This window comes from Nymphaea colorata, chromosome 1, assembly GCF_008831285.2.
Source record: "Nymphaea colorata isolate Beijing-Zhang1983 chromosome 1, ASM883128v2, whole genome shotgun sequence".
NCBI lineage: Eukaryota > Viridiplantae > Streptophyta > Magnoliopsida > Nymphaeales > Nymphaeaceae > Nymphaea > Nymphaea colorata.
In genome coordinates, this window is record NC_045138.2 from 1105183 (window position 1) to 1117378 (window position 12196).

Here is a 12196-nt window from a genome sequence, read left to right on the forward strand (position 1 = left end):
CGTCAAATCAAAGATTCAAATGCTCGTATTCCACTGATACAAATTCTAACTTGTTTTTTGTCTCTCGTTAGTTGAAAAAATCGGTTCCTCAATTGAATGGGCCGATTCATCGCTTCTTTGAATCAATTGTGAAATGGATAAAAATGTTGAAAATATCAATAATAAAAAAAAAGAATTAGAAAAACCAAATTCGTTGACATCAATTTCTGTCAGGATCGGTTCCTGCATAGTTTTGAAGTCATTAATGGCATTTCGATCATACCCATTTGCCCGTATCAGTTGTTTTTGAGATATCTTCTTAGATTAACAATAATAGAAGAATTAATCATAGAAATGGAAGATTGTTCACTTCTTAGGTTGGTATGATGGGACCATGGAAAAGCACAAGAAAAAATGGCAGAATTGTAACTTGCAGGACGATCTTAAACTAATGGGAAATATAAAAAATATCTTTCTCTCTCTCTTGGAAGAAGTAAGGAAATTCAATCACCAGCAAAGCAAAACCGGGAGCGGTATGCTGTCTAATCTGAGGCGCCGTTGGATCTTTGGGTGAAAAAGCGAAAACAAAACTCCCTGTGAAAACCAATGAAAAGGAAGCCGCAGGCAGACACGGAAAGCGGTATTGACGCGTGCTTCCTCCCCGAAAAACAACCGCCGTTAGTCTCCCCCTTTTTCTTTCTCTCCGTTTAAGCCCCTGTGCTAAGGTTATAAATAACTTTGAGCTCCTACACTTTGGACATCGAAGCGATTCGGATTGTTCAGGAAATACAGATCTTTACCTTGTTCGTCTCTCTAGATTTTCTCTCTTTATTGGGTGTTGAAGCGAAATGTCTACTGCTGGTCAGGTGATCCGATGCAAAGGTGTGCATTGTGTGCTTAAAAAAATCTCGTTGATTTCTTGGTGGGCTTTCAAGTTTTGGTCTGATAGGTGTTCGATTATTATTAGTTTTCTAGTTTCTTTTGTGCGGTTTTAGAATGAAGAAAATGTTGTAAATCTTGGTCTATCTTGACGTTTGAAGATTTCCTTCTCGTGGGTATGCGGCGAAGTTTGCTGCAAGGTTTTGGGGTTCTTTTAGATTAGATTTTAATGGAGGTGATCGAGATCAGAATGAGGGGAGAACCTTTGTTTAGATGGTAGTTCTTCCTGTCTTTTGTTGGGACACTTTCATCTGACATGCCTTTCTGCTTGTGTTGGTGTTAGCTGCTGTTGCATGGGAGTCAGGCAAGCCGTTGGTGATGGAAGAGGTGGAGGTTGCTCCGCCTCAGGCCATGGAAGTCAGAGTGAAGATCCTCTTCACCTCTCTATGTCACACTGACGTTTTCTTCTGGGACTGCAAGGTAGTTTTTAACACCTTCTCCACTGATACTTTCTTCTTCCATGTCTAAATCTGTACCTTCTATAGAAGTTGTACGGTTAGAATCGGAAAGAAACAAGAACGACAGTATGCTTCACTGGCGGTTCCTTTGACTGATCTCTTCTTTCCTTTTCTGAATTTCTGCGATGCAGACCCAGAAGCCTTTGTTCCCTAGGATCCTTGGACACGAGGCCGGAGGGTGAGTTTTTTCCCTTATTCTTTAATAGTTTTATATTTTTATTTTGTTGACTCCAGGTGTGTCTCTGTGTGCATGACTGCATGGTGTTTCTTATTTTTATAAGGTTACTGCGATTTTTCTAACTTGATCTTTCAAATGTCCATGATGTTTTTCTTCTTCCCTGCATTGCTGGTGCTCACTTTCTTGATTAATACATCCATTATCCAAGATCAAGGGAAAGGCAGTAACGTTCTTTAATTAAATCCAAATGATCGTCCATTCGCAGTCTCTGCAGTTGTTTCATTTGCAAAGATGGCCCTTCTCATAAAAAATAAAAAAGAAACTCCCTTAAAGATCTTACTTTCTGATGTTTCTTGATATGCCTAATCTCCACAAAGTCGCTTGTTCTGGTTTCGGATTTGCCATGTCATCTTCTCTTCTTTTATGGTCTTCCACTTCTTCTTTTTCTCCATTGTGTGTGTTGCCCTTAAAGCATGACCTGAATTTACCAGGATTGTCGAGAGTGTTGGTGAAGGTGTGACAGAGCTTAAGCCTGGTGATCATGTTCTCCCTGTCTTCACCGGTGAATGTGGGGAATGTGCTCACTGCAAATCAGAAGAGAGTAACATGTGTGATCTCCTTAGGATCAACACAGACAGGGGAGTGATGCTTGCTGATGGGAAATCAAGGTTCTCCATTAAGGGGCAACCCATCTACCACTTTGTGGGTACCTCCACCTTCAGTGAGTACACAGTTGTGCATGTGGGTTGTCTTGCAAAAGTTAACCCAGAGGCACCTCTTGACAAGATTTGCGTCCTTAGCTGTGGAATTTCAACAGGTAACAAGACCATCTCACCCCTCCCATCTTCTAAATTCTTTCTTGATCTTGCTCAAGGCATGCTGGTTTTCTGCAGTAGTATTGATCATATTTGTTTAAAACTTGTTTTCAGGATTTGGTGCTACTGTGAATGTTGCTAAACCAAAAAGAGGTCAATCGGTAGCTGTTTTCGGATTGGGTGCTGTAGGCCTTGCTGTAAGTTTTCTTTCCCTTTCTGATTAATGTTTTATTATGAGTATGCGTTTTCTTATCAATATCTTTATGATGCATTCTATTAGGCTTGTGAAGGTGCAAGAGTTTCAGGTGCGTCAAGGATTATTGGGATTGATCTGAACCCCAACAGGTTCGAAGAAGGTAAACTATGATAGCAATGTAATAGATCGTTTTGTGGTGATTTCAAGGTGTATATCACTGACCCTTTCTTTTTCTTTGATTTCAGCAAAGAAATTTGGTTGCACAGAGTTTTTGAACCCCAAGGACTATGACAGACCTATTCAACAGGTTAGATTCCAGATATGCCAAGTCTTTGCTTCCCTATGGCATGCATCCTTTGTTTTAACAAATTAAGGATGCGTTTCTTAGCTTCAGATTAGACAGTAAATTTTGATTAAGAATTTACGGATGCTTTCAGGTGATTGCTGAGTTGACAAATGGAGGTGTCGACAGGAGTGTCGAGTGTACAGGACACATTGATGCGATGATCTCAGCTTTTGAATGTGTCCATGATGTAAGTGATTTCACTGACTACTATTGCTTGATCTGCATTGACCATCCACATTTTCCTGATCTCTCCTTAAAAGGACAAAAGCTTTGCATTTATATGCTTGTGAATGCATATTCTGCAATTACTTTCGGTCCCCAAAAAACCCATAAATCTATAAGGAATTAATCTTCTTCTAAATACCGCTGTGTTGCAGGGATGGGGCGTGGCTGTCCTGGTTGGTGTCCCTCACAAAGATGCAGTGTTCAAGACACACCCCATGAACTTCTTGAACGAGAAAACTCTGAAAGGAACATTCTACGGAAACTACAAGCCTCGCAGCGACATCCCCGGGGTTGTGGAATTATACATGAAGAAGGTAATCTCTCCCTCCCTTCTGAAGACAAATTCAGAAGGGTAGTTGCCATTTGCTCATTATCTTCACAGGGAGATGCGAACCAGAACTCATTTCTACATTCAAATCATGATTGCAGGAGCTCGAGTTGGACAAATTCTGCACTCACCGCGTTTCATTCAAGGACATCAACAAGGCTTTTGATTTGATGCTCAGCGGCCAAGGCATTCGCTGCATCATCAGCATGGAGGATTAGGGATGAAGGATGAGGAACTGGTGCTGCAAAATTTACAGATAATAAAGTAGGAGATGCTGTTGTGTTGCTTCGTTGCAGCTTCTCGGAAGAGTCAAGCGATCTTTTCTTTTGCAGGGGGTCCAAATTTTCGAGTTATTTTGGTTGTTTTGTGTCATAGTCGCCGTCTCTTCTATGCTGTATGGATTCTGGTTGTATACTTGGAAGTTCCCTTCATACGACGCACTTATTAATCTTTGTTTATCTACTTTGTTTTCTGAAACTTTTAAAAGGAACACAGTACAAAGTCTCTTTCCTATTCCTCAAGATTTAAGCAAAGAAACTCTTCCCTTTCTTATTTATGTCCATAGAATATAAAATCTGCTGAACAGAAGCTACGGAGATAAATTTAAAGAACACAAAAAAATGAGTGCTTAAATTATTTCGTCCTCCTGCGACCAATTCCTTGTCACTCGATTCATTTTCAAGTATAAATAAATGTACAGTGGTGAAGAAACTTCCGAACTGCTTACCATGTATCTGATTACCGACAGTGATGGTCTTTTAAGGCAATTGAGCGAAACAAGAAATCACTCGAGCTGGATTTGTTCATGTGATCATAAAATCTTTGCATCTGTCCAAAGTGGGCTCACTCGAGAAATCCAAATGAGATTGACTTGAGGTGAGGCAACTTGAACCTCGTGTTGAAGTGATCTTTAGGCTAATCAGACATGAAATGGACTTCAGGGGAGCAGGTGAAGGCTGGCCAGTAGCAAAGACATGACAGAAGAAAGTGAAAGAGCAGGTAGCAAACAGGTAGTAGCTGGGATTGATCTTTTGATTCTTTTTGTTCAAATAAGCCAGAACCCATGAATCCATTATACATCAACTTAGATACATTTAACTAAGGAGACACCTCATTAAGTAAGAGATACCTTGAAGAAGCCGAAGCTTCTCTTTCTCTTTCCCCTTATTCCAGGGTTCAGGCTGCTTTAACAGTTCTTCATGAGAACAACGTTCATCAGAGTCGAACTCATGACAGGAGAATAACACTCAACTCATGACAGGAGAATAATGCTCATGAGAATTAAATTAGAAAAAAGCTCATAGAACTTTCATTGTTTTATCAATTTGACCAACTATACTAAGTCTAAGTGACTAAAAGAGTCTGACAGCTGCAGATTGGGCCAAACTGAAGCAAATCAATAAATGGACGACTGATGGTGAGGCTGGTGATCCCACAAGGAGATAAATTTTCAATAATTAAGTCCAGAGGCTTCCCGCTGTATTTTGATGCTGTTCAACTACTGTAGAAACATGCCCACCATTTGTCGTCTTTCTTCCTAACTTTCTTCCCGTCTTTGTCGCCACTTCACCACGTACTCCAACTAAATTCTCTCTCTCTCTCTCTCTCTCTCTCTCTCAAGCCAGTATAACTAAATTTTAAAATGGACTTCAGTTGTCAAGTTCTTTTCCTTTCTTTTATTATCATTTATAAAAATTAAGATGATAATTAAGATGATTGGGAAAAAAACAAAAGGAGAGAAGAAAGAGAGAAAAGATTGGTTTTCAAACGAACAACCCTAGCTTTTCGGCTTGAACTCAATTTAAGCATCAAATTTTCAAGATTGGTTTTTGTTCATTTTTATATACCTTTTACCTATTTATATGATTACATTTATGAGGAATGGCTTAAGAGACTGATAGGCATGCACAAGTACTACATATGGAGAGGCATATATTCTATACGTAGGAAGAGAGAGAGCCGTTCACTAATTTAGTTTGGGCAACTTGTCAAAATAATAGATACGTGAGCATTTTGAACTTTGAAGCCAGCATTAAGGAGCTTTAGAAAGAAAAAACAATCAGTGTTGGTGTCAATTTGTTCAAGATTATCAAGAGACGTCAGCCGGTTGAAACCTGCAGTACGGGTTTAAGAAACATCAAAGTTGGTCTGAATTTTTTTTTTTTTTAGATGAAAACGCCCCGTCTATGCATCTATGTGGTTTCCTTAATTCTTTCATTTTTCGGACATGAATAATGCATCCATTTAGTTAATTTTGAAAAAAAACATATGCACAAGGAAACACTGAGTAGTGAAATATATAAAATCAATAAAACTTATATTCTATAAAATTTGTTAAAAAAATAATTGTATATCTTTGGATTTCTTTGTTTGGGTTTGGATAGAAAAATCTTTCTAATGTATTATATAGGGCAGTATGTTTTAATCATGTTTGCCATATGCAATATATATATATATATATATATATATATATATATATATAAAATGGTGACTCTCAATTTTTAGAGTCACTCAACTATTTAATCAAGACCCTTCTATCATGAGGTGATCAACATTTTAGTTATTTAATATTAGTTCTCACTTTTTTTTTTTTTATGTATGAATAGCTTTGATTAGATGGTTGGGTAACTCTGCGAGAGTCATGTTCACTAACTCGCTTTAGTAAAAAAAAGAAAAAGAAATTAAAGTTTCTAAAAAAAGTTAATAAAGGACGTCCATGCACTCTTCAATCAGCCGCCAAATTAAATCAAGATGTCATCAATTTGGTTCCAATGTGACAGCTGAGGAGGAATCTGCCAACCATAGAAAGCAAAAACCCACCACTTGCCAACTAGTAAATACCTTAACTTTGGTCAGATCCACACCACACTTGAACGCAATTTAACTTGGCTCCATGTAATTGGAATTTGTACTTATTTGTAGCAACAGAATCCAGATCTGATTAACATAACATCCGTAAATTGGGTTCAATCTTTATCGATTCGAGTCGAACACAATGGTCCTGAGAGGCATCGCTTAATTGACAAACTGGTGGGTTTTTGAAAGTTCGGTCATGAGTTTGATAAACTGTTGTTTTTTTTTTCCACGAGTAAGAGGAAAGGAAAAAGAAAAGGCTTTGACCTCTTAATAATATCTCTCAACACTGAATTTGGATTCAATCATGAAACATCATTCTGAATCTATATTTTATTAACAGTATATCTGGGTTTCTCCATATGATCCGACTTTGTGAATTCAAAACCAAGGCCAATTCTTTTAATTGTTAATAATTTCAGCTTAATTGACTAGTAAAAATGCATCTCCAAAGAAGTCATTGTCACAAATGCATTATGTTTGATCATGGTGGAAATTGTGTGTCTGTACTGGGGAAAGGCAATAATGGCTGACTATGTGGGCCCCTTTAGAAAATAGTACGCAATTTCTAAAGGTCCAAATAATATAAAACAAAGCAACCTGGATAACTTTTGGACGATCTTTTGGCAATAGTTTCAAAGGTGGCTTTTCTGTCACACACACACATATATATATACACCCCCCCTATATAAGGCATAAAAACCAGGTCTCATAAGTTCATGGTAAAAATGGTTTCAAACTAAATATATGAACCTTCTAATGTGTTCATAAATACTAATTTAATATAAATCATGCTTTAGTTCAAGTTTGGTAAAAAAAAATTTGATATTTATACTACCAAAATTTTAATGTTATTAGAGCCGCTCATTTTTTTACTATTAAAAGAAAACAACTAAATTAATGTTTGTTCCTAATCAAATCACTCTTAAGATCATATCTATAAAGTTAGTTTTCAAAAAAAATTTATTTTTAGTAATTAATATCAATATATCTGATTTTTGTTTCTTACCCAAGTGATCTGCTTTTATCAATTTCCTTTTATATGTATATATATATATCCAAGGAGTAGTAAAAGCAACCTACATATTGAAAAAAGCACATTCAGAAAACATATTTAAAAAATATTTGGCAGTTGCATAAGTATTTGATTATTAAGCCCCGGATGAACAATGTTCCCTTTCTCACCGAAGAAGCTCGAATTCACCTGTTCTCGTAACATTCTCAAGCATAAAGCTTTTGTTCATGGCCTCAGTTTCTTCAAAGAATGTCGGTCATATTTGAAAGTAATCAATCGAGCTAATAAGGTATGACCAAAAGGCATATTACATTTTTCTCAGGGGATTATTATTTTTATTCAAAATTTTTACGGGGGCCGGGGTAAAATTTTTTAAACTATTAGCCACTAAAATTTTATTTTTCAAAATCTCTTATGAGAAACCATATTATGGGAGCATCAAAGACTTCGTTTTTGATGGCTATCCAACTTTATTTCTATTTAATTAGAAAAAATTGACTCCTTAAAATTAGAGCATTATTTATAATGATGATTATCAATAGCGTTCATACTTGCTATTCAGGGGGCACGAGATACCTTCTTATTTTTCTATTGGGAAGTAAGGATGCCAATCGATTGGATTTAGATCTTATTTCTATTAAATATTTGACTGAATTGCATAGAAAAGATAGGATATGAAAAAAAAAATTGACATCTGCTCAAGAAATAAGATGGGATTCAGATATAAAAATTGACATCTGATCAGAACTGGGTTCAGCTTTAAATAAATATCTGACCAGAGTTGCATTCAAATTCAAATTTATTTCAAAACAAATGTCCTGCATCCAATATCCATACATGCTGAAAGTGGGCTTTCAATTATATAATAGTGCAGTTCGGATTTGTTTGTGTATTTAGTAGTTCGATTCAGATTCGTTCGCGAGTACAAAGGTCAGATTAGAATCAGATTAAAATTTCAAATTTAACATTTAGAATGATCTTTAGTAAAATGTTGTTTCAGACACCAACATAGGGAATAGAACGGAAAAGGTTGGGTTTTAATCCTTGCTCCTAAAGCTTCAGGAGAATGGTGATAGGAAGAAACAGCAAGAGACTATAATTTATTTAGGCTATGATTTCATGAAAATAGAGGATACATGTTTTACTATCAAATAGCCAACAGGGCAAGAGGTTTAACCATATATCATGACACCCGAGTAGTGAAGAAATTCACTATAGCTATGTTCTATTTGCACCATCCTGTACGATGGTTAAGTACTGAGTAGTTCGATCAGCAAAGAACTACTCAGTGGCCAAGAACCTGAGCTCAGTCCACACATTTTTCAAAGTCATGTTTGTTCTCAGCTGCTCTTCGTAACAACTTAATCGACTTACAGAAACACAAAGATGCTGTAGTCCGAAGTCTTTCCGGGTGACAGGAAGTTTACAACACACTGCCTGGAAAAAAAACCCACCACCACCCAGAAAAGAGGCCTGAAGCCACTGACACAATAACTTCAGCTCATATATCTGACAAAGAATGCAACTGTTTGCAGTATCTTGCACCTACTCTGCCGCTAAAAATTCGAAATCAAGCATGCCAGATATTGAAAAAAAAAAGAGAAATATACCATCTGAAATCTGCAGTCATGTTTAATCAAAAGCATATTAAGGTAATACAAAGCACTAAATTTCATTCACGACCACTCAGATTAACATTATGAACTTTTTTGTTACAAGCATACACATTAATAGAATTACACACGTAGAGAAGATGCATGGACCCTAGCAGGATACTAACGAAATGCAGCAGGTGACAGAATACAGAATCATCATTGTCTGCCTCGTTTATCACTCGATTTCTTCAATCATCATAATCAAAGGAGGATTGGAAGGCAGCCATGACACTTGGGTCTTCCCACTTCAGTCTATCCAACCAGTCCTTCTCTCCCCTTATACTTTTCAATCTCCTAGATTGCTTGGGATCCAAAGGGAGCTTCTCTAGCATTGGACATTTGCTTACATCAACGAATTCCAGAGAATGCAATGCTGAGGTACCATCATATATGATGGACAATTTTGGCAAGTTACACAGACTGAAGCCTGTTAATTTAGGGAGAACTGCCTCCTCCCTAACATGGCCTTCAATTATGACCTTCATTTCACTACAGTCAGATACCTCAACGTAGTTTAGATTCTGCAACTGTTTCAGTGATGCACAAGAAAATAAGCTTTTCAACCTATTGCAACCTTTAACTGTCAACTTTTCTAGTTTTTGGAAGTTTATACGGCCTTCAGTTCCTATGCAAATGCGCTCTAGTTTTGGTAGCGCCTCCAGCTGAAGCAAGCGCAGGTCTGGAAATATGACCTCCTTAGCATCGATTCCATTTAAAATTTCCTCTAATTCTGGGCATGAGAGCATTGAAAGTGCACGCAACCTTGTTAACTTGCATGCCTGAAATAAACTGATTCCCTTGAAGTTTGCACAACTCTCTATGGCGAATCCTTCAAGACGATCTACCAAACTACTGTTTAGAAGCCATTCAAGGCTTTCGCCGCTGTTATCGATGGTGATGTCTAGAGCATCGAGATGTGCTAAGTTCGCCAAGTCCAGCAAGTTTAGCCTATACAGAAACTCGTCTGTCCTTTTACCATCGGATCTTGTTTGCCAGTATCCATAGCTTCTATACATGTTCAGTACCTCTAAGTTTGGCAAACAAGCAAACAGGTTAGGTGGAATTTTCTTGAGATTGAGTGTGAATCCCAACCTTAGTATCTTCAGGTTCTGCAAATTCAAAAAACTTTCAGGTAGCTCTTTAACAGCAGTCAAATACAGATCCAGCACTTGAAGATTGTAAAGATGTCCAACCACCTCTACATCCTCCAACATTTTGCAAGCGTAGAAATAGAGTGCACGAAGATTTTTCAACGAAGACACGGAAGATGGCAATGAAGCAATTCCTGTCCTATTGAGATTAAGTATCTGCAATGCATCCATGGATTGAAAGAAATCACTTGGGATCCGTGTAAGCCTCTGATTTCCTTCTAGCATCAAAATTAGCAGATGGGGACAAATTGGCTTTTCTGGGAGCCTGTCTATAGAAGTTCTCATGAGTGATATTCTCTTGGCTTTCTCCCATTCTTCTTCTTCTGGCGGCTCATGTACTCCAGGACCTGTTCTCGTCAAAAACATAGGCTCATCTCTTGATGATGCAATCCACAAAGCCATGTCTCTGACGACACAATGCATCCTAACATTTCGAGCATAATTACCACTTTCCAACAAGCATGCATCTTTAAGATTGCTCATGACAGCAACACCCTTGTTCTCAACTTCATTGAAATCACCTACATCGGCTATCAGACCTTCCAGATACCAATTCACGCTCAAGAAGTATGTAAAAATGATCTCGTTCTCAGGAAACAAAGATAAATACAAGAAACAATTTTTGGTAGCATCGTCCAAGTGATCAAAACTAAGTTTTAAGCTCTCCAAAACTTCGGATTTCATACCAGCAATCTCGCCAGAAGATTCCTGCAGTGTTCTCAAGGCGCTCCGCCACAGACCAACGTCGCCCTTGTCTCTCATGGCTTTTCCAACTGTTCTGATGGCCAGTGGTAGGCCCCCACACTCTCTCAAGACCTCTCTTGCAGTTTCTTCTATGCTTGGCTGCAGCACCACACTTCCTGCCTCCTCAACAAATAACTTCCAGGCGTCGTCCTCGAACATAACTTCAACCTTTAGACTTATGTCCGCCTCCATGGTATCGCACACATGGAGAAATCTGCTTGCCATCACAACTTTGGATAAATTATCTCTAGAGGGATTTGGAATTCCCAACTCATGCAGTTCAAAACCAGCCCAAACATCGTCTAGGATTAATAGGTACTTCCTCTCCTTTAATCTTTGGAACACTTGGTCTGCCCTTTCCTCTGTTCCATAGCATTCATATTCAGAGATACCCAAATCTCTAGCAATGCTGGACTGAATCCTTTGATAGTTGGGCTCTTTGGAAACAGTGATGAACCACATGTAATCGAACCCACCAACTTGGTTGAAGACATGCTTCACGAGGGTGGTCTTGCCCACTCCTCCCATTCCATAGATGCCAATCATGGTAATAGTTCCATCTTGTAAATAGCTCAGGACCCTCTGTATCATCGCAGGTGCCCCTTCTTGGCCATCCAATGGTATGGCAGGAATCTCTGTGGCTAAATAATCTTCTCGATTTGACGCCTCGCCATCATAAATCCTTCTGAGTTTGTCGTCGATCACGTCCATCAACGTAGTTTCTGCTGCTCGATTTGTTCAGTTTATGTCAAGACGAAAAATGGGGAAGCCCTCCTTCTGAAGACTTTGTCATCGAAAGAAATATGGCCTATTCATCCTTCACCTTTCTTCCGGACAAATCGCATCAATCTTCAGAGGCAAGACCAACCTCTTCATGGTTCAAGGCATGGGCAGTCAACAGTGGCGTCGGAGGAAGATGAACAGAACAAAGAACAAAAGAACAAAAGGCAATTTCGCGGGACACTGCAGTCATCCCGCACCAGCTCTCTTATTTTTGCTTTCTTTTTTGCCCTTTTTGGTCTCGTAGTTTCATTCAGGCCTCCATGTTTAGATATAATACCAAAAACAGGTTTACATTGCACCTTTTTCTGTAAGCTTCATTGTGGGTTCAAGGCAAAAGCAGAAAAAAGAAAGGTTTTCTTTTTCGTAGAATAACCAAAATATTCAATGTTGAATGACAAAAGTACCCTTTTCAGCACAACCAATAAATTAGCCACCGAACATGCAAGCCACTCTCACAAAAACCATCTTGTAAATTTGCCTCATAGTTCTAATTGATATATCGGTGGAGCTGAAACAAAAGAAAGAAATATT

General features: G+C 38.2%; 2 protein-coding genes across 2 annotated transcripts; one reads left to right on the top strand and one right to left on the bottom strand.

The window, feature by feature from the left end:
* The first annotated feature begins 677 nt into the window (after positions 1-677).
* LOC116261547 (alcohol dehydrogenase 3) lies at positions 678-3926 on the top strand. The gene is made up of 10 exons (XM_031640370.2): positions 678-861; positions 1202-1338; positions 1508-1554; positions 2046-2371; positions 2484-2566; positions 2650-2725; positions 2811-2872; positions 3003-3098; positions 3289-3450; positions 3566-3926. Exons 1-10 carry the CDS (start codon positions 828-830, stop codon positions 3680-3682), a joined length of 1140 nt encoding a protein of 379 aa, XP_031496230.1. The 5' UTR covers positions 678-827; the 3' UTR covers positions 3683-3926.
* A 5053-nt stretch (positions 3927-8979) lies between these two features.
* On the bottom strand, positions 8980-11849 carry LOC116261539 (disease resistance protein At4g27190-like). Its single transcript, XM_031640357.2, has one exon. It carries the CDS (start codon positions 11591-11593, stop codon positions 9176-9178), a length of 2418 nt encoding a protein of 805 aa, XP_031496217.1. The 5' UTR covers positions 11594-11849; the 3' UTR covers positions 8980-9175.
* Positions 11850-12196: the final 347 nt, after the last annotated feature.

Bases quoted from the DNA above. Each gene is read 5' to 3' on its own strand.
- LOC116261547 (XM_031640370.2), top strand. From the start codon at position 828: ATGTCTACTGCTGGTCAGGTGATCCGATGCAAAG. The intron at 1,555-2,045 runs GTGAGTTTTTTC...TGAATTTACCAG, and splicing joins CTTGGACACGAGGCCGGAGG to GATTGTCGAGAGTGTTGGTG. The intron at 2,372-2,483 runs GTAACAAGACCA...ACTTGTTTTCAG, and splicing joins TAGCTGTGGAATTTCAACAG to GATTTGGTGCTACTGTGAAT.
- LOC116261539 (XM_031640357.2), bottom strand. From the start codon at position 11,593: ATGGACGTGATCGACGACAAACTCAGAAGGATTTATGATGGCGAGGCG.